Below are 18,891 nucleotides of genomic sequence, written 5' to 3'. Positions count from 1 at the left end.
AAAATAGAGCAGGCTCTGGAACCCCCGGGTAACTTGACCGCACACACACCAGCTCCATAGAATTACATTGAACACTGAGTTGACTTAGCAGGAGATTGAGGGTGTTGTTACATAACAGGCACCCCGAAAGAATATGCAAAGACGGGGAGGGAGTTTATGTCATGTGTGAGGGGCATGTGTATCCAAGGATGATGCCTGTAGAAGGAAGGAGGCAGCAGGGTTAGTTGATGAAGTATTAACTGAAGGGAGAATTATGGGATGCACGTGCAGCGTCCCAGCCAGGCAAAAGGTTCAGGTTGAGGAAAACCTATTAGCATGTATTATCGTGGGAGCAGAGGCTGGCACAGCTGAAGGCGCATGTATTGTTTTTGTTAGGTTTGACACATATCAGATACTCACATATTGCAACACAGAAAGACCAACAGATGTATTAATGTTGTGGTTGCAGAGGTTCTAGATAAGGCGGCATTATAGGCCATGTTTAGTTGTTGTATTCCTAGTTATAGTTTGTAGTGAGGTGTGCAGGAAGAGCTAAAACTGGTGGAAGATGGAGTCAGAAAGGTACTGTGGTAGAAGGGAGGTCAGTGTTTTAACATGGCAGAAGTGTCCCCATATTGGATGTTAAGGCCTAGCATATCAGGAGCAGAATAGAACGCTGGTCCTGCTGCAGAGCTGTGCCTCTGTTTTGGTCAGTTTCAAAAACATATCCCTTCTCCATTTCCCCAGAAGAAAACCTAAGGTTGGAGGTACCTGCGGTGCACAGATAAACGTTAATTGTGTCCAGCTGCAGGGCCTGAACGTGGTGGGGAATGGAATGTGAGCTGGTAGGGATGTTCCATTTGAATTACAAGCACACGTACAACTAAAAACAAAAAAATCCCTGAAATTCAGACTCCAGAGCGGTGCGCCAATCATGTCATTACTAGGCACCTGGGGTTTAACGTTCTGTGATTTGTGATAGGAGGAGCCGAGGTGATGCCAATAAATGAAGTACAGATAGGAGGAACAGAGGTGATGCCAATAAATGAAGTGCCACTGCATCTGGTTTAATGAGAAGGCCTCTTGTCTTACCAAAGCATGGTTGGTCTCACCAGTTTACTCTGATCGCATCTTTATCAGAGTGGTGCACATCACATGACAGTCACGATGTGTCAGTATGTTCGAAGAACCAATCCCATACCTGGATTCAATAATGACTGTAGTAGACCACGTCTTAAGTGGAATGGGATTAGATAAGGTGTGACCAATCGGTCGAGGGACTAAAGGGTGACATTAGCATGTTTTGTAGGCGCGAGCCAATGAGGCTGGTAACCAATATATTCAAATTCTGCGGTTCACCGCTCTATAACCTGTAACTTTGTGGGAAGTGAGAGGGGCGTAGATGCCAGCCATGTGAGGCAGAGGTGCGCACTGGCAGCTCCTGCAGATCCAACCATTGATAAACTCCATGAAGGAACTTTAAACTATAGACAAGATTCGAAATAAAAGGGAACGGCGTGTGATGCTGCAGAGAAGCTTCTGTTTGGGAGAGGAGATCGAATTGCCACCACAAAGATTTAATATTGCGACGGAGATGAGCCGCTGTGGACAAGAGGGGAAAATGGTGGCAGTGGTAACAGGAGCTGAAGAAAAGCAGTGCAGTCAGCCCAGACGAGTATAATTGCTGCTGGAGTGACCCGGAGGGCAGAGCGACGACAGATCGTGGCAGCTGGGAGAGTCCGGAAGCCGTTGTTTGGAGAGATCGCAGGACAAAGGGACCAGTGGCCTGAAGCGCACAGATCCGAAGGTGCCGAGCAGAAGCCGTTGCGACAACAGCTGTGACACTAATGGTGGCGGGAGGTCGCTCCCATAAACTTAGAAAGAGATTGCAGACTGTCTACAGACACAAGCGAGATCCGAAGACTCGCACTGCAGAGGAGCCTACCCAGAGAGTAGATATAGCGCATATGCCGGTGCATAGAGGAGGCGTTGGTGGAAGGGCAATCGGAGGCCACCACGGAAGGAGGTAAGGAGTTGAGGGATGCGGGGGGCCCTGGTCCAGTGCTATCGCTATTAATATATACTGATCTGCACAGGGCCCCCTCCCGCTACCCATGTAACTCTGGCGGCACGCCTTGGTGGAGCTGCGTTTAGGGAGTGCAGTATTGAGGCTCGGCGGCTCCCCCAAGAACGTTGGAACATAAGGAATCAGCGAGGCGAGGAGGCCCACGTGTGTGTACAAAGGCTCCTGATAGCCAGATACCGAATTGCACCGGCAGAGGGAAGTGATCACAGCCATTGAGGTAACAAGCGGGCCAGTAGAAATATGTACTCTACCGGCGACACGCCGTAAAGCCACAGCAGGAGTTACTAAAGCGGTGTACTGAGCAATAAAGGATACCACTATTGGCAGAGCGACAAGACATAATTACATGGACCAGAGTAAAGGCGGATAAGGGGGCTATCATGATCAAAAGGGCAATCTGATGCATGTGGGCTCATGCCGAAGTCAGGAAGATCACACCAGTGCGACTCAATTTAGCAGGATCAAGGCCCCCTACTGAATGCAGCACGTGCAGAAGGGAGCTATATAAGAAAAGTACGACAGCGGAGGGAGTACTATACTGTGGCGAACAAACTCTGCCCCCAGGCAAATTGCGAAGGTGGGCAGAGGGAATTAAGGGCCAGGCACCGACACCCAGAGATAAGGTACCAACGATCACAGGCAGATACCTCATGAAGGAAGTACCACACAGATTCTGCCCGCATCCATGATTCCGCCCATATTAACAGAGTGCACAGGACTTGGTACTGAGGGGAGGTCCTCGTCGGAGCAGCACTTCTGGAGGGAGACTGGCGACCAAAGACTGGAGATCATATATATGAGAGCCCCCCTCGTAACAACTGAATACAGCGGTTCTGGTGCAACTGGAGAGTACAATGTCAACCAAAGACAGTAAAGCAAAAAACAAACAGACCACCATGGAGACCTTCACTAAGGGCCAGGATACCTGGAAAGAGGGGAACAGCAGAGACAAGGTGAGGGAACAACGGTCGACAGACAAGACCGATCCGGAGAACCAACGGATCCTAGCCTCATTAGAGGGCAAGATAGATGCAGTGGCCATTGACGTGGGACTATTAAGACAAGATGTGAGAGCCATTGCGGAACAAACTGGGAAGTTGGAGGAGCAGGTTAAGGAAAACACGGAAGTCGGGGTACAGACTACAAGGGACGTCGACATCCTTCTACAGAAAGTCAAGCTACTCGAAGATAGAGCTGAAGAATCAGCGGTCCAGGCTCGACAGAATAATATCAGAATAGTTGGACTGCCAGAGGGAACAGAGGGGTCGGACCCCACTACATACTTTGAGAACTTGCTAATACAGGAAATTGGTGCAAGGGAACTCACACAAGGGTTCACTATAGAACGAGCGCACCGCTCTCTCATCAGGAAGCCACCACCAGGAGCTCTGCCGCGGCCCATGATAGTCAAGGTCCTGAATTATAAAGACCGAGAGAAGATTCTCGCCTTCTCCAGGGCTGGCGGGACAATAGAGAGAGCCTCGGCAAGGATAGCAATATACCCAAACTACACATTCCAGGTCCAAAGAGGAGTGCCAGGGCTCAGAAAGGTGGGATTTAAGTACATGTTGATATACCCGGTGAAGCTGAAAGTGATCCACAAGGGCAAGGTACTTCTCTTCCAGACACCAATGGAAGCACAGGACTGAATGGACGCTGAGCAGATCCCAGAGAATACTGAGCAGAGTCACTGTACCTGACAGGAGCGAGGAGAATTATAGCAGAGTGCTAGATAATATTGTTGATTCACTGATAGGGGCGCTGAAGGACAACAACAAGTGGACTACACTTAATGTGCTGTGATGAGGAAACACGGAAGCTATATAAGATGTGCAGTTACAGCAGGGGTAGTGAGGTGTGTCACAGAAACCCGGTAGGGGGAACGCTGAGAGCAGACCCTCTACTCCCATCAAAGTTACTTTAGGGCTACTGAGAAGTGCCCACCTGCAGGGCGCCAGGAGACTAGTCTATCGAGCAGTTTGCATGGGGCGGAATCGGGTGAGTCCTAGCGTGCCTCGTACTGCTGGACAGGTTATGTTTTAGGGTGGTTTGGGAGTAGTTGACAGTGGGGTGGGGAGGGGGTGATAGACGTAGAAAGACTGACACATTGGACAAAACACTGCATGAAACTTCTACAGAGGCTAGCCATGGGTTGGAGGCCTCATTGACACCCTAGACATGGTAAGCAATGGCTGACACTGTTAGAATCCTGACATGGAAATTAAATAATTATGTAAAACGCAGAAGAGTGGGCATGTATATCAAGAGGGACAGAGTGGGGATAGCGCTATTGCAGGAAACACATCTTGAGTGCCCAAAAACAGAAGAACTTGGCGAGGGCGTGGGGAGGAATGCTGGTGGGTTCCACTTATTTGTCTTATGCGAGAGGGGGCCTCATTTTGGTAGACCCTGCCATTCAATTTGAAGTGTAATATGAAGACGGATGACAAGGGTAGAATGGCAATGTTGCATGGCACGTTAGAAAACCTGGGCGATATGTATTGTAAACACATATGCACCAACCACGACGCCACCGTGTTCTTTAGGTCGTTGTACGCAAGACTGGCACTCTACAGGCACGGGTTATTGATATGGGAAGGGGATTTTAATTGTTCTTTGGACCCGACCGTGGACATATCTGATGATAAACATAAAAGGCCGCCCTTCCGCCCCCCCACCCCCCAGCAAAAGTGCTGCACGCGTTACTGCAGCACTTCCAGTTACAAGATTTATGGAGGGTGAAACACGTGAGGGTCAGGGACTATTCCCATTATTCGGCCCCACACAGAGTGAATACGAGAATTGATTATGTGTTTGTCATTGAGGAGCACGTGCTTAAACTCTCGGAAGTGGAATATTTGGACAGAGTCCTGTCAGATCACTCCCCACTTATTGCAACATGGCAGGTGTTTGCACCAAGACCACCCATACCCACATGGAGGTTGAGGAGCGAATCATTGCTAGATTAGGCATTCGCTGACCACATTAGGAAGCATACAGAGGAATGTCTTGCTGTAAGCAAGGGGAGTGTACAGAAAGTAGGCACAGGCTGGGAAGTGTACGAGGTGGTCATCATGGGCAAAATGATAGCGGAGTCCGGGGGTGTACAGAAAGTCATTGTGAACTAACTAAAGAGCATGGGAGGGAGATTGGCGGAGTTGGAGAGGGAAGCCAAGGTAAATAAAGATCACGTACAGGAAGTGATTGAACTGAGGCAGGCATGCCTAGTACAGTGGGGTAGGTTGGGGAAGCTTAATTACGCGAGATATCTGGAAAAGAGCCATGCACATGGTAACAAGCCAGGAAGAATGTTGGCCTGGTTATATAGATGTAGGGACACAAGATCCCCTATATGCTCCATACAAAGCAGGGACCACCAGGTAGAGGTTAACACGCAAGTTGGCATTAATGAGGTCTACAGGGCATTATACGCGATTCCCCAGGAAGGAGAGGACAGGGACTTGCAAGACACCCTGGATCTTGTCACCCTGCCAGGGTTTGATGCACACAGACGGAGACAATGGAGGCACTCATAACTCCAGAAGAGGTTGTGGCCACTATTAGAGCAGTGCCTATGGGAAAGGCCCCAGACACAGATGGGCTCACTAGTGAATTCTACAAGGCCTATGCCGGCGCCTTGGTGTCGCTCTTGGCGAAAGTTTATAATGAGGCGTACGCAGAACAGACACTGCCAGAGAGCATGAGGGAGGCTCTGATAATCCCGCTATTAAAACCAAATAAAATAAGCACAGACTGCGGATACTATAGACCGCTATCCTTGTTAAATCAGGATAGCAAGATCCTTACATCAATCTTGGCAAACGGACTCCGCATGATAATACAGGTACTGATCAACTCTGATCAGACCGGGTATGTACATGGGCGAAATACCACAGAGAACTTCAGGAGGCCTCACCACATGATGTACATCGTGAAAGATTATACAACAGAAGGCGCAGTAGCATTATTGGATGCGACTAAAGCATTCGAATCAGTGCACTGGAATTGGTTGTATGCCACAATGACAAAGATGGGATTGGGCCACAGTACATGAGGTGGGTACAGTTGATTTATACCAAACCGTTGGCCAGAGTCCGTACAGGGTGCACATATTCAGACAAATGGCAATTATACAGGGGTACGCGACAGGGCTGCCCACTGTCCCCAATGCTATATATCATAGCGGCAGAACCGATGGCGGCATACTTGCGGCAGGAATATCGGGACGTGGGGATGGCTATAGATGGGGCAAGCATGTAGTGTCCATGTATGCGGACGACATGCTGCTGTATCTTAGAGATCCAGAGATAAACCTGCCATACATTCTGGAGGTACTATTGGCCGCAATGGTTTACGTGACGGGCGAGGAGCTACCAGTCCTTCCCCTGCCTTGGAGTAAGGACTCCTTCAGATATTTGGGAGTAAACATATATCATGACCCCAAACAGGAACATGAGTCCAATACAGTACAGGCCAAAAATGGGTTGGTGAAATCAGTGGAGTTCTGGAGCAAGTTACCTCTATCGATTATGGGTTGAGCGGCACTATTTAAGATGGTGGTGCTGCCGAGACTCATGCATTGCTTTGTGAATGTCCTGCATCATATCCCGAGGCAGTTCTTTCGAGACTTGGAGAAAATGTGTAGGGACTTCCTTTGGCAGGAGGGGAGGAATCGTGTGGCTCTGGCAGTACTACAAAGGCAATATGAATACTGGGGGCTGAAAATCTCATATTTCGAGCTGTACTTTCTGGCGTGTCAACTACAATATGTGGTACGATGGATTGCGGATGATCCCACGACAGAAACGGCGGTATTGCAGCCGGCAATAAAAAGGAGGTACCTGAGGGATCTCTTTTGGATCCCCGCCAAGGAACACAGGGAAATACCCTTACCTGGTGGAACTGGGCATTGGGGTTTGGAGAAGGACCTGCAGAGACATGGGACTGGGAGACCTGCTATCGCCACAGACCCCCATAGCAGCAGTTTTAGAGGGTATGCCAGGCTGAAGGGCAATGGTGCGGGAAAGATGGGAAGAGGGTGGTATAGCCACTGTTGGGGACCTACGGAACGAAACATAGCTGATGTCCTTTGTTGAATTGCAGAAGACTACGGGCATACACAAGAGCCAGTTTCTGTTGCATAATACAGTGTTAAAGGTACTGAAAGACAGGTAGCCAGAGAGTGCGGATGAGAACATAGGGAGCGAAGAAATATAGGCGGTGCAGAGGGTGGACATGCCATCTCAAGGATCTTCTAGCTATTGATAGGAGGGGCCTTGTATATGGAACTGAAGTGTAAAGAGAGGAGGGATAGGGAACTGGGTAGGCTGTTTGAGGACAGAGAAAGGGAGGGAGTTACACTATACCATAAAAAGGTCTCCAGGAATGCCAGACTACAGCTAAAATAACTCTATATTTACACAGAGGGCTACCTTACGCTACGCCTGCCGTTATATCAACATTTAAGGGGGTGGGAAAACAGGAATGTCCCAGATGTAAGGAAAAAGGGGCTGCACTTATACACATGTTCTGGGGATGCCTTGTAGTACAGAGGTTCTGGAGGGAGGTGGCAAATAAAGCGACTCAAGGAGGTATAGAACTGGATATACAGACCCCGGAGGCTCGCATGCTAGGTCGATAAAAGAGAAGCGCGAAAGATAAACCGTTGAATAAAATCAAAGACTTGATATATATAATGGCCAAACGTAGTATTGCCATGAAGTGGAAAGACGCCAGGGAAACGAGTGTAACTAGGTGGTGGAAAGACTTGGAGAAGTGGGTTTGCAGCAGCAGAGATTGGGTTGTGGGAGAAGACCCTGGGAGAACAGGATGCAGACTCTGCGATAGGCATTCAAAGATGGATAGTGCTAACTGTGACCTTGATGCATGGAATACAGAGGAGGAGGCCACACAGGCTCCAACAGGAGGGGAGTTGCAGTGTGATTAGGTATTACTTGAAGCAATGTGCATAGGCTGAGTTGGGGTAGAGTAAGGATTAGTAGAGGAATTGATCCGATTACATGATACGAGGCAGTCTTTTTGTGTGGTTGTAATTTGTTGGTGGTTTGTAAAATTTTTATTTCAATAAAAATATTCAGCAAAAAAAACAAAAAACTTTGTGGGAAGTGACAAGCTCCGCGTCATTTCAGTTCTACAGGACCGTATGAGACATTTTTGCATGTAATAAAACATGTTTTCAATTGCAAAGAGGTGCAGTTTATTTGGCCTATTGGATTATTTTTACCATTCGGATTTTGGGTTGCTATTTTATTTGCTTTCATTTTAAACGCCATTTCCTTGTCTGTTGCATTCCGGATATGTCATTTGTTGCAGTGTTTTTCTTTTGGATATTTTGTACCCAGGCTTCATTTAAAGTCATTTCTGTTCATTTATTTTGTAGAGCATTTAGTGCGCCGGGATGGCTCAGGAGACGAATCCTGCTCAAGGGCCCATGCTGTGTACTACAGGCTGTGGATTCTACGGGAACCCCAGGACAAGTGGCATGTGCTCAGTGTGCTATAAGGACTTCGTGCAGCGGCAGCAGAACAGTGGTAGGATGAGCCCAGCAGGTATGAATGTAAAGCAACTATAAGTCTTATAGGTCTTAAAATACAAATAAACGGACACATCTTTATAGCAGTTTAGAATTTGGAATGAAAACTGAATCGGAAGTCCTGATTCACACAAACGGATTTGTCAATAACATTTTTTTATTTGTTTACTTATTTATTGGGTTTTTATAATGCGCCTATACTCAAGGCGCAATAAGACTGGGGCGGGAGGGGTAGCACAGGGACGACAAAACCGAAACGGTCCAACTAGGCCTTGTGACAAAAGGATTGTGCAAGTGCAGTAAACAGAAATGCAGAGGAGAGGGGACGGGGGAGAGCCGGAGGGTTGAGCGAGTGCCATGGGAGGCCAGGTGGACAGAGCCCAGGGAATGCAGGGGAAGAAGGTCCACGTGCTAATTGCGAGAACCGGGGCTGGAAAAGCTCAGGGGGTGCAAGCCCAGCTAGGAAAGTGCAGGGCAAAGAGAGCCCAGAAGGGCAAGTGTGGAGGGGAGGGGAGTCCGAGGAGACTAGGTGCTGGGGTAGACTGGTAGGGGGGCCTGGTACCCTGTAAGAATCCAAAGAAACCAGGCAGCCAGTTATTAGGCAGAAGGTGAACATTAGCAGGGGAGGGGGAGAGGGAAGGAGGATCTTGAGAAGCTTCCGTAATGTAAGGAGATCCGGCTCAAGTCTGAGAGGGGCAGGGAGGCCATTCCAGAGTGAGGCACCTGTGGAGGAGAGAGATCTACCCCAAGTCTCTGCTTGGAGAAGCGTCTGATCTGCAGAGAGTTGGAGCTAGAAGACTGAAGAACTCAAGCAGGAGAGGCGTTTAGTAAGAGAGAGTTGGATGTAGTGGGGCCCCAGAAAGCCTTGTGGATGATGCAGAGGGTTTTGAAGTTGATTGTTGCAGCAACCAGAAGCCAATGGAGAGATGCAGTCTCTGGGCTTGAAGCCAAGGATAAGCCTTGCAGTCCTATTCCGGATTAGTTGAGGCGGATAAAGGGAGGAGTTAGGTAGGTTGAGGAAGAGGCTGTTAAAGTAGTCCAGCCTGGAGAGTACCAGAGCTCTGGAAACATTTAGTTTCTGGGGGAAGGTGAGGAAAGGGCAAGGTCTGTGATGTGAGGAAAGAGAGAGAAGAGTCGGAGATGACACCCAGGTTGTTTGCCTCACAGGAGAGTGAGGGGAGGGGTCACATGGAGGGCAGCCAGAGTGTAGGAGGGAAGGTGGGCGCTGGTGTCTCAATGAGGAGGCTCTCCGCCTTACTGGCATTAAGGCAGAGATCATTAACCGAGCGTCATGCCTGAATAGCAGACAGACTGTCAAGAATGAGATAGGAAGAGGAGGAAGAAGAGGAGGGTAGCTTGAATTGAGAGTTGTGTGTCGTCCACATAACACTGGAAGTTAGGAGAGAAGGCTGAAATCAAGTGGGCTAGGGGGGCAAGGTAGATGTTGAAATGCCAAGGTGAGAGAATAGAGCCCTGAGGGACACCACAGGTGGAGAGTGAGATGGAGGAGAGAAAAGGGCCCAGTTGTACCTCAGGAGGTGGTTCAGAGAAGGAGTTCTGCCAGTCCAGAGCCAGGCCTGTGATGCCGAGGGTATCACGGAGCCGATTTATAAGGGTGGCATGATTGACCGTTTCAAAGGCCGAGGAAAGGTCAAGAAAGATGAGAATGGAAGGAGAGTTTAAACTTTACAGGTGTTCGGGAGTGCAGTTTCCGTGCCTCTTGCAGCTCTGAAGCCAGACTGGTGGTCGTGGAGACAACCAACAGATTCAGAGTGGTGGATAAGCTGGGAGATGGCCAGCTTCTCCAAGAGTTTGCCCATGAAGGGGGTAATGGAGATAGGGCGGTAGTTAGACGGACAGGAAGGGTCGGCAGAAGGCATTTTAAGGAGAGGGTGCAGAAGGGGGTGCTTGAGGAGTAACAGGAAGGATTCAGTGGCAAAAGAGTGATTGCAGAATCAGCCAAGGCTGGAGCAAGGGCGACAATGTTGTCCTTGATAGTTCTGGAGGAACAAGGGAGCACCTGTTTGGATGAGACTTTTATAGAGCAGACTTGTCTAGAATCCTCATCAGGTGATATGGGAGAGAAATAGGAGAGTAGGCCAAGCGTGCCAGAGACCGGGTGAGGGGGAAGGGTGTGGTGTAGAGGATAGAGAGGACAGAATGTCCTGAGTTTTAGTATTGAAATGAGATGCCAGAGAAGTGCAGAGGGCCAGAGAAGGCAGAGGAGAAGTAGAGACTGCAGTAGGATTGGCGAATTCCTTGCAGATTTTGAAAAGTTCAGCTGTGTTGTTAGTGGCCCCAGAGAAGTGAGCTTGGATATAAGCCCTCTTCTTCGAGCAGATGGAAAGTCTGTATTGCCTTTGGAGCAGGCCAATTTGTCAGAGGATGTGCTTGAAGCCTGCCCCTTCTGCTCAGCTGCTCTGCACTTGTGTTTCAGAGAGGCCAGGTCGGAATCATACCAGGAGTTGCACTTGAAGGAAGGTTTCTTGCGGATCCTCATGACAAGTGCAAGGATGTCCAGTGTTGGAGATGGAAAGTTGAAGGTGAGAGTCAGTGGCAGGAGTAGAAGGGGGAGCGAAGGTGGAGGCAAAAGCAGAAACTGATACTGACTTCATAGGACGAATGACGGAGAAGGAGACTGGGGCTTAGCCGGCGGACCCAAGAGATCCAGGTGAGAGAACAGGAGAGCATGATCAGACCAGGAGAGAGGAGTATTGAGACGGTTGGAGATGGGGATGTCTGCAGAGATAAGAGCTCCAAGGTGTATACGGCTGAGTGCATTGGACCAGAGGGAAGAATGGACAAAGAAAGAGTCACAGAGGTTGCAGGAAAAGTCCAGAGGCCGCATCAGGGGTGTCAAGGTGAATATTGAAGTCTCCCAGGAAGAGAGGGTTGGAGGTATTGGCCTGGAGAGAAGTCAGGTCAGCACACTCTGAGATGAAGAGGGAGACCTGGCCAGGGGGCCTGTAGATGGTGGCCAGAGTCAGAGAGAGGACAGGAGACACACCAAGCCTGGAGATGAGGCATTCAAAAGAGGAGTAGGCCTGAGTAGGTATAATACTAGCAGGGACCCACTCAGGGAAGATCAGGGCCTCTCCGCCCCTGGACCAGTTAGGCCTGGGCTTAGAGGGGATCTTGTAGCCCTTAGGGAGGAGAGTGTTGAAACTCTTGACAGAGCTGGGAGTGAACCACGTCTCTTTGAGAGCAAGGACGTCGAGGTCAAGGGCTTTAAGGAGGTGGCAGATGTCAGAGGAGTGTTTGACCGCAGAGCGAGAGTTGAGGGCAGGTAAGTGGAGCAGGTTGCCACTTTTGAAGGTCTTCCGATGAGGGGCAGAGGAGTATGGCACACCCGTTGGAGTTGGCAGAGGGGCCAGAAGGGTGACAGAAGGAGGAGTGGCAGGTGAAGGGAGGATGGTCATGAGAGACGAAAGCCGCCCATCAAGAAGGAGGCGGTTGGGCTGAAAGCCCTGCACCATGACAGTGCCATTTAGGTAGACATTAATGATGGCCCTAGAGGACAGGAAGGATGCCAAGAGTAGATCCCAACGGGTGGCACCATTAATGGGAGAGGAAGAGAAAGGGAAGAGCACTGTGACCATATGGGGAGTCCAAGGTTCCGGAGAGGGAACGACAAAGAGGATGTTGCTGAAAGTCTGCATGGAAGAAGCATTGACGTAGGTTTCAGCGATGGGTAGGACTGGATGGGAGGCCAGGAGATCTTTCTTGAACATCTTCCTTCCAGACTTCGACAGGGGGATAGGGTATGTGCTATAATAGCAGTTAGTGGAGATAGGGGGCATAGAGAGCACCATTGATGGAGAGCACTGAGAGAAAGAAGGGGGGAAAGAGGGTGGAGTGAGAACTGCAGTGCACGACACAAAACTGCACCACACAACAAAGCAACAACTAAATTGGGTGTGCAAGAAGGGAAAAGACCTAGGTTATATCAACAGCAGAAAAGCAAGACTCCTAGAGCGAGTGATCAGGACAGAGGGAAAAGCCTAGTAGAGGAATCGAGGGGAAAAACCTGATGTTTATTTTTTAAACACACCAGCAAATGAAAAATACACAGATTCGACTTTCCTAGAAAGAGGGGGGAAAGCCTAATTTAATCAACACACCAGCAAATGTAACAATACACAGATTCGACTTGCCTAGGAAGAGGGGAAAAAACCTAATTTTAAACACACCAGCAAATGAAACAATACACAGATTTGACTTTCCTTGAAAGACGGTAAGCCCCAATGACTAATTAACACAATCACCTAGTGCCAGAAATGGATAACATAAACTGCAACGAACAGCACACTGCAAACCTAGCTAATAGGAATAATAAGAGAGGAGGTACAGTTAAATAGCGAACAGTAATGGCTGTTCCCCCTGCTCGCACCTTTCTTACCTTGTCAGTCACTGCTGGTAGACGGCTGCGCTGCATGCTCCCACAGTGAACACCAACAAACACTCTGTGGAGCATCTACTGTAGGAGTTGCACTTTGCCGCAGGGCCCTTCGCCAGAGGGGCTGCAATGGGCTGCCCTACTGGGTTCAGGGACATACATTTTATTTTATGATTAAAGGGTATAATATGTCCTTCTGATGATATGGGCTTGCATACCCTTGGATGAAAGAATCAGGATTTATGGTAAAAGTAGATGGAAGTTATTTTGTTGTAATAAGTTATCAAAATTGTGAATAATCATGCTGTATGTTTCAAATGGAAACAAAACTGAGACCAAAAACCAATCTACACTAAAAACTGAATCCTGAAGGTCCATCGGCGTCGAAAGGAAAGTCACACTACAAACAGAATGTGTTATCTACAATTGTGTGCTTGGAAGGAAAAAAAGTGTCATGAAAGTAGAGATGATAAGATTGGCAGAAAAGAAAGTGTACTGGTCAGGTCGGTGTCTCCTTGAAGACATTCAATATTTATTTATTTATTTGAATTTATAAAGCGCACAAACGGCCCTCAGGCATCCTGGCGCTGTTACAGTACATTCACTTAGATACAGCTTAAAAACAGATTTTTGAAAAAAGGATTGCAGAGGTTCAAAGAACAATGTTGTGCCATGGTTACAAGGGAATATCATTAGAAACATTCAGATACAGTCTAGTTGGATAACTTGGTTTTTAGCGCCTTTCTGAACGCTGTGAGAGAGTTTTCCTTTCTTAGGCTAAGTGGAAGAGCGTTCCAAGCTTTTGGGGCTAACACTTCGAAGCTGGTGCTGCCGGCTTTGGCTCTATTGAATGTCGGGACTGAGAGTAGGTGGGAGTATTGGTCTCGTTTTGGTCTATGGGAGGGCACATGATGTATCCTTTCTGCTAGGTAGGAGGGGGCAGGCTGGGAGAACGTTATGGTCAGGGCTTTGAACGTTATGCGCTCTTTGATCTGAGCCAGTGGGCATCTTTCCTGACCTGAGAGATCTGCTCTCTCCTAGGGATACTTAGAGCCGCTCTGAGAGCATTGTTTTGCGTGGTTTGCAATTTTTTGATGTTATTGGCAGATTTGCCTTGGAGTGAGATGTTAGAATAATCCAATTTTGCGCCAATGGTAGCTCTTGCAATGTTGAGGCAGTTTTTGAGACGACAGCTGAGGTTTCACTGCGTTGATGATTTTTGTCGTGAGGACAGCAGAAGATTAAATGACGCTGACTTGTCTTTCCATTGATAATGTGGAGTCCAAGTAAACACCCAAGGTTTTTACTCCAGCAGAGTCTGTAATAACAGTGTTCTCAATGCTGAAGGAGCTGTATTTGTTTATTTTTTTCAGGGACTCTTTAGGGCCTACCAGAAGAATTTCAGTTTTTTTCCCTGTTTAGGCATAGGCCATTAACTGCCATCCATACCTGGATGCAAGCATATGTCTGCTGGAGGGTGTTGAGGTCTTGCTCATAGTCAACTGATAGCGGGAGAAGAATTTGTGTGTCGTTAACATAGTTGGTAAAAGCTATGCCAAACTCTTCTAGGTCACTGAACAAGAGTAGAGTGAAGAGATTATGTAGAGTAGGGGATGTGCAGGATCCTTGTGGGACGCCACACCCAATGGGGGATGGAATGGTGGATGCCTGATCAGAAAAAACCCTCATGGCTCGGCCCTCCAAGAAGGAGGTAATCCAAGAGGTTGCTTCCTGAGAAAAATGTGCAGTATCCGAAAAGGTGTTTGCACAGGATCTTGTGGTCCACCAGGTCAAAGGCGGCTGAGAGATCAAGGAGTAGGAGGAGTGAGGACTTGCCCATGTCCATGGAGTCGAGTAGCTGATTCTCAAGATCAAGCAAGGCTGACTCTGTGCCGTGACAAGGACGAAAACCAGATTGTTTTTTACCGAGGATGTCGTGTGCTTCCAGGTATGATTGGATCTGTAGATACGCCGCCTTGTCCAGAGTTTTCAGCAAAATCGGAATGGTGGTGATTGACGGTAGTTGTTAGGAGAGTCAGGGTCAAGGATAGGTTTCTTTAGCAGCGGCCAAACCCAGGCTTCCTTGAAGGATGGTGGGACGGTACTTGAGCGGAAAGAGGCATTAATAAAGGTAGTGACAAAGGGGGCCAGAGCTGCATCACCGTCTTTTACTAGGCTAGCTGGGCAGATGTCACCTTTGCAGAGCGATGGTTTAATGTGCTTCATGATCAGTAGGACTTCAGGTATTGCTACTTCCCTAAAGTGAAAGGGTTTAGGTGTGTTTGTACCATATGGGCCACTTGAAGCTGGCATAGTGGCAGAGGGCCTTGATTTAGGTGTTGCGACCTTAGGCAGGTTGTCGAATTGTGTCTTGATTTTTTTCTGGAGTGTTTTAATTTTGTCTAACATGGAATGTTGAATGTTATTGCACCATGTTTCATTTTTCTCTGTAGGTTGAGTAGAGGTGGGGGGGATGGTCCGCTCATTATAAATGGCGAACAACTCTTTGGATTGGGAGTTTGCATTCTCAATTCGAGTGTTGTAGGCAGACGCTTTGGCTGTAGATAAAGTCTTTTTGTATTGTTTCGCAACTGCCAAGTATATATCTCATGTGGACTCGGAAGGGCTTGTTTGCAATGCAGTCAGTGCTGCCCGTTTGGAGGTACGTGTGTCTAGGAGTTCTTGAGTCAACCATGAGTTAGCATGTAGTACGTGCTTGGCTCGCTTTTTTTCCAATGGGGCTACAGCGTCTACTACCTCCTTAAGTGTGACATTGTAAAGCCATTGATATGGCTTTACAATGCCATAACTATATTTCTGAGGCTTGTGGAATCTGCTTAGATCACATGCTGTGCATAGGCTGACATCTAGTGCAAGCTGCGGAGTATTGCAATTTGTTTTTAGAAACTCGAAAATGGGCGTCGACACAGGGCGTGCCAGTAATACTATCCCTAGTGTGACGTCCACTGTACCCATGATCACTCACGCATGTAGGACCCTCAGATTGTTTTTTTCTGCCATACTTGACGGAAGCATTCGCGGAGTTCCCTGGCTTTCAGCCATATTTTGCTAAATATCATAATATTTCCCTGTTTCTTCCACTCCCACGTCGAGTCATCGAAGTTCGAGGTTCGACGCCGGCCTGGAGAAGAATCAACCGTCGAGAGCTGCACGACGGACTTTGGGCCTCGGAAGGCCTCAGGCCTCGGCCCTGCACGTAGGGAGGGTGGGGGGTGGAAACATACTATACACTCATATATATATTTTCCTACACACACTAGCCCGCTGCCACAGGGTGCGTATGGAGTGGAACCCTTTCAAATTCTGCCCCAAGTGCAACTGCAAGTATCCTTGGGTTGACAAACACGCCACCTGTAACCTCTGCTTCCCGAGGGACCACCCCGAGGCGAACTGTAGAGCGTGTAGCCGGTTCAAGGCTAAGGCACTAAAGGACCGCTCGACCAAACGTTGGGCCCACCACGCCAGGCAACGCAAGGCCATGGAAGTGGAGGGCACCTTCAGTGACGGCAGCAACGCCGTACTTTCGGACGGCGAGGACAACGAGGCATTAAAAGACCCCCAAGCGCAAGTCCCCGACCTCGGAAGACTGTCCGGCAGGGCAGTTATGGGGAACACATCCAGCGACACAAGCGCTACCCACACCACTTCCACTAAACACTCGAAGTCAAACCGAGACTCGACGCGCGTGTCGAGTTCTCAGAAAGAGGCACACAAAGAGCGTTCCACCGAATCGGTGTCCTCTGGGCGTTCTCGGTCAAGATTGCCTCACGACACCAGGCAACCATCCACAGTTGGCAAAAGTTCCTCACTCACCAAAGTCATGGAGGTACGCTCGTCAGAAGACGAAGCTGACCGCCAGCACCAGGCCGCTCACCAGGAGTCGGCTACAGCAGACCGTTTGGCGGCTGCTTCCGAATCCCGACGTCCTCACTCTAAGGAAAGGGACACTACCCCCGAATCTCTACGCCAGGCGTCGAAAAGCACTGAGAGGGTGAAAACACCAGGGAAACACTCTTCCACTCATGGGGAAGGGGGTAAACAGCAGAAGAAACCATCTCACCCTTCTTCTGCACCACAGTTACATAAAGGCAGCTCTAAGTCTTCTGATAAGCATCTAGCCAAGACCCCTGCACAGGCCCATAGGTCCAGTCAAGTCATAGAAGGGGAACCCTCTCAAGAAAGGGTCATTCCCAGTTCCAAGAAATGGACCAGTGAGGATATGATTCAAAAAGAGGGGTACCTGTATTTAACGTCCCTAGTTCTACAGGTCATTCAATCAGAAAACAACAGAGGGAATCTGTGGGAACAACATAACACAGACTTTTTCGGTACCCCCAAGTGATGGGGACTTCTCCTTATGAATTGTAATTGTACAAAGATGCAACAGATATATGACTGTTCTTTTATGTATAGACCAGTTTTCAAAGAATGAATTGTGTATGAGAGGTTGATGGTGACAGTATGAATGTGAATGAGTAAAATGATTGAGCCACAATGTTTTACTGAATGTTTAATACTTGTTTTAGATTTATACTTTTTTGAATAAAATATAAAGTCTTGGGAATTTAAACCAGGATTAAAAATTGGGTGTGTATCCCGTCATCCTTGCTTTGTCCACTAGTTCATTCCCTCTGTTGTTTTCCCAGTGAGGATATAGACAGGGTTATGACTAGAATGTCCTCCCTAGCAGACTTCTACTCCAAGAACCCAGAACACTTCCTCACCTATACCCCTGACGGTGCTACTCCCTCAGGATCTAGGGACCCGCAGCCCCCTGGTAAGAAACCTTGGTTTGAGACTCCAACGCAAGGTCTGTCTTCAGGCCCTTTTTACATCCAACCTTACACCCAGTATAGTGAGGATCCACTACACGATGAGGATCTAGACTTGGTAACTTTGGACGACCATACTGGGGTGGACTATTATGGGGATGACGAAGACCAAGAGGAGGAGGAAGACGACCCAGAAGTCTACAGAATAGACTCCCCTGTAGGCAAAGAACCTCAAGTTACCGACTCTCCAGTCAACAACCAGCCCCTCCTAAATGAGGTCTCAACTAAAGCGGCAGAACACTTCCGCATAGACACTCAGGGAGCACAGGAGGAGAGGGACTTTGCTGAGGAACTAGTGGGAGAAATGAAACCCATTGCCCAAGCCATTCCAATTCTCAAGTCCGTTCAACTGAGAATTGATCCTTCCCTTCTCAATTCTAACCTCACATGGGCAGTAAACCCCAGAATCAAGAAATTGTTCAGGGCAGCCCAATCAGACCCGCTTTACATAAGGGGTCAACTGAAGCCTGACTCCCTGGTAGTTACTAATACCCGGAAAAGGGCGGGAACACCTCTATCATGTGATGCTCCCCCCGACAAGGAGAGCAAAAAAATCTACGGGTTGGGAAGGAAGGTAGCCTCCACTTCCGCTTACCAGGCAAGGATTCCTAACTCCACCACTCTGCTGGCTAGTTACAAAGTGGGAGCAAGTAGCTGCCCTCATCGACTCCGCACCGGAACCTTTAAAGGGCCAGTTGGCCCAGGTCGCGTCAGAGAGGAGAGCTGTGTCCAGTTGCATCCTTAAGGCAACCTTTAATGCCACAGATAACGCGGGCAGGTTAATAGCAGAGAGCACTGTCATTAAGAGGCATGCTTAGTTAAGACAGTCAGGGTTCAAATCCGAGACACAAGCATCCTTAATCGACATGCCGGTGGAACCTAATCTACTGTATGGCAAAGCGGTAGAGGACGCATTAAAGACTGCCAAAGACGAATATGATACTCTGAAATCCCTGGGACAGTTGACCAACAAGCCCCCTAATCAAAGAGCCAATAGTAATTTTCGTCGCCCACGCGGCCAAAA

General features: G+C 48.5%; 1 protein-coding gene across 3 annotated transcripts in view; it reads left to right on the top strand.

The window, feature by feature from the left end:
* The window catches only part of LOC138575633 (AN1-type zinc finger protein 5-like), a 327,567-nt gene that overhangs the window by 192,487 nt on the left and 116,189 nt on the right, over positions 1 to 18,891 (top strand). For all 3 annotated transcript variants that reach the window (XM_069649499.1, XM_069649500.1, XM_069649498.1), the window contains one exon: positions 8,466 to 8,634. In XM_069649499.1, coding sequence (XP_069505600.1) covers positions 8,484 to 8,634 — 151 coding nt within the window. In that variant the 5' untranslated portion in view covers positions 8,466 to 8,483. The remainder of the gene's footprint in view (positions 1 to 8,465; positions 8,635 to 18,891) is intronic.

This window comes from Ambystoma mexicanum, chromosome 1p, assembly GCF_040938575.1.
Source record: "Ambystoma mexicanum isolate Mex_15411 chromosome 1p, UKY_AmexF1_1, whole genome shotgun sequence".
Taxonomy (NCBI): Eukaryota; Metazoa; Chordata; class Amphibia; order Caudata; family Ambystomatidae; genus Ambystoma; species Ambystoma mexicanum.
This window is presented reverse-complemented; position numbering and strand designations above follow the sequence as displayed.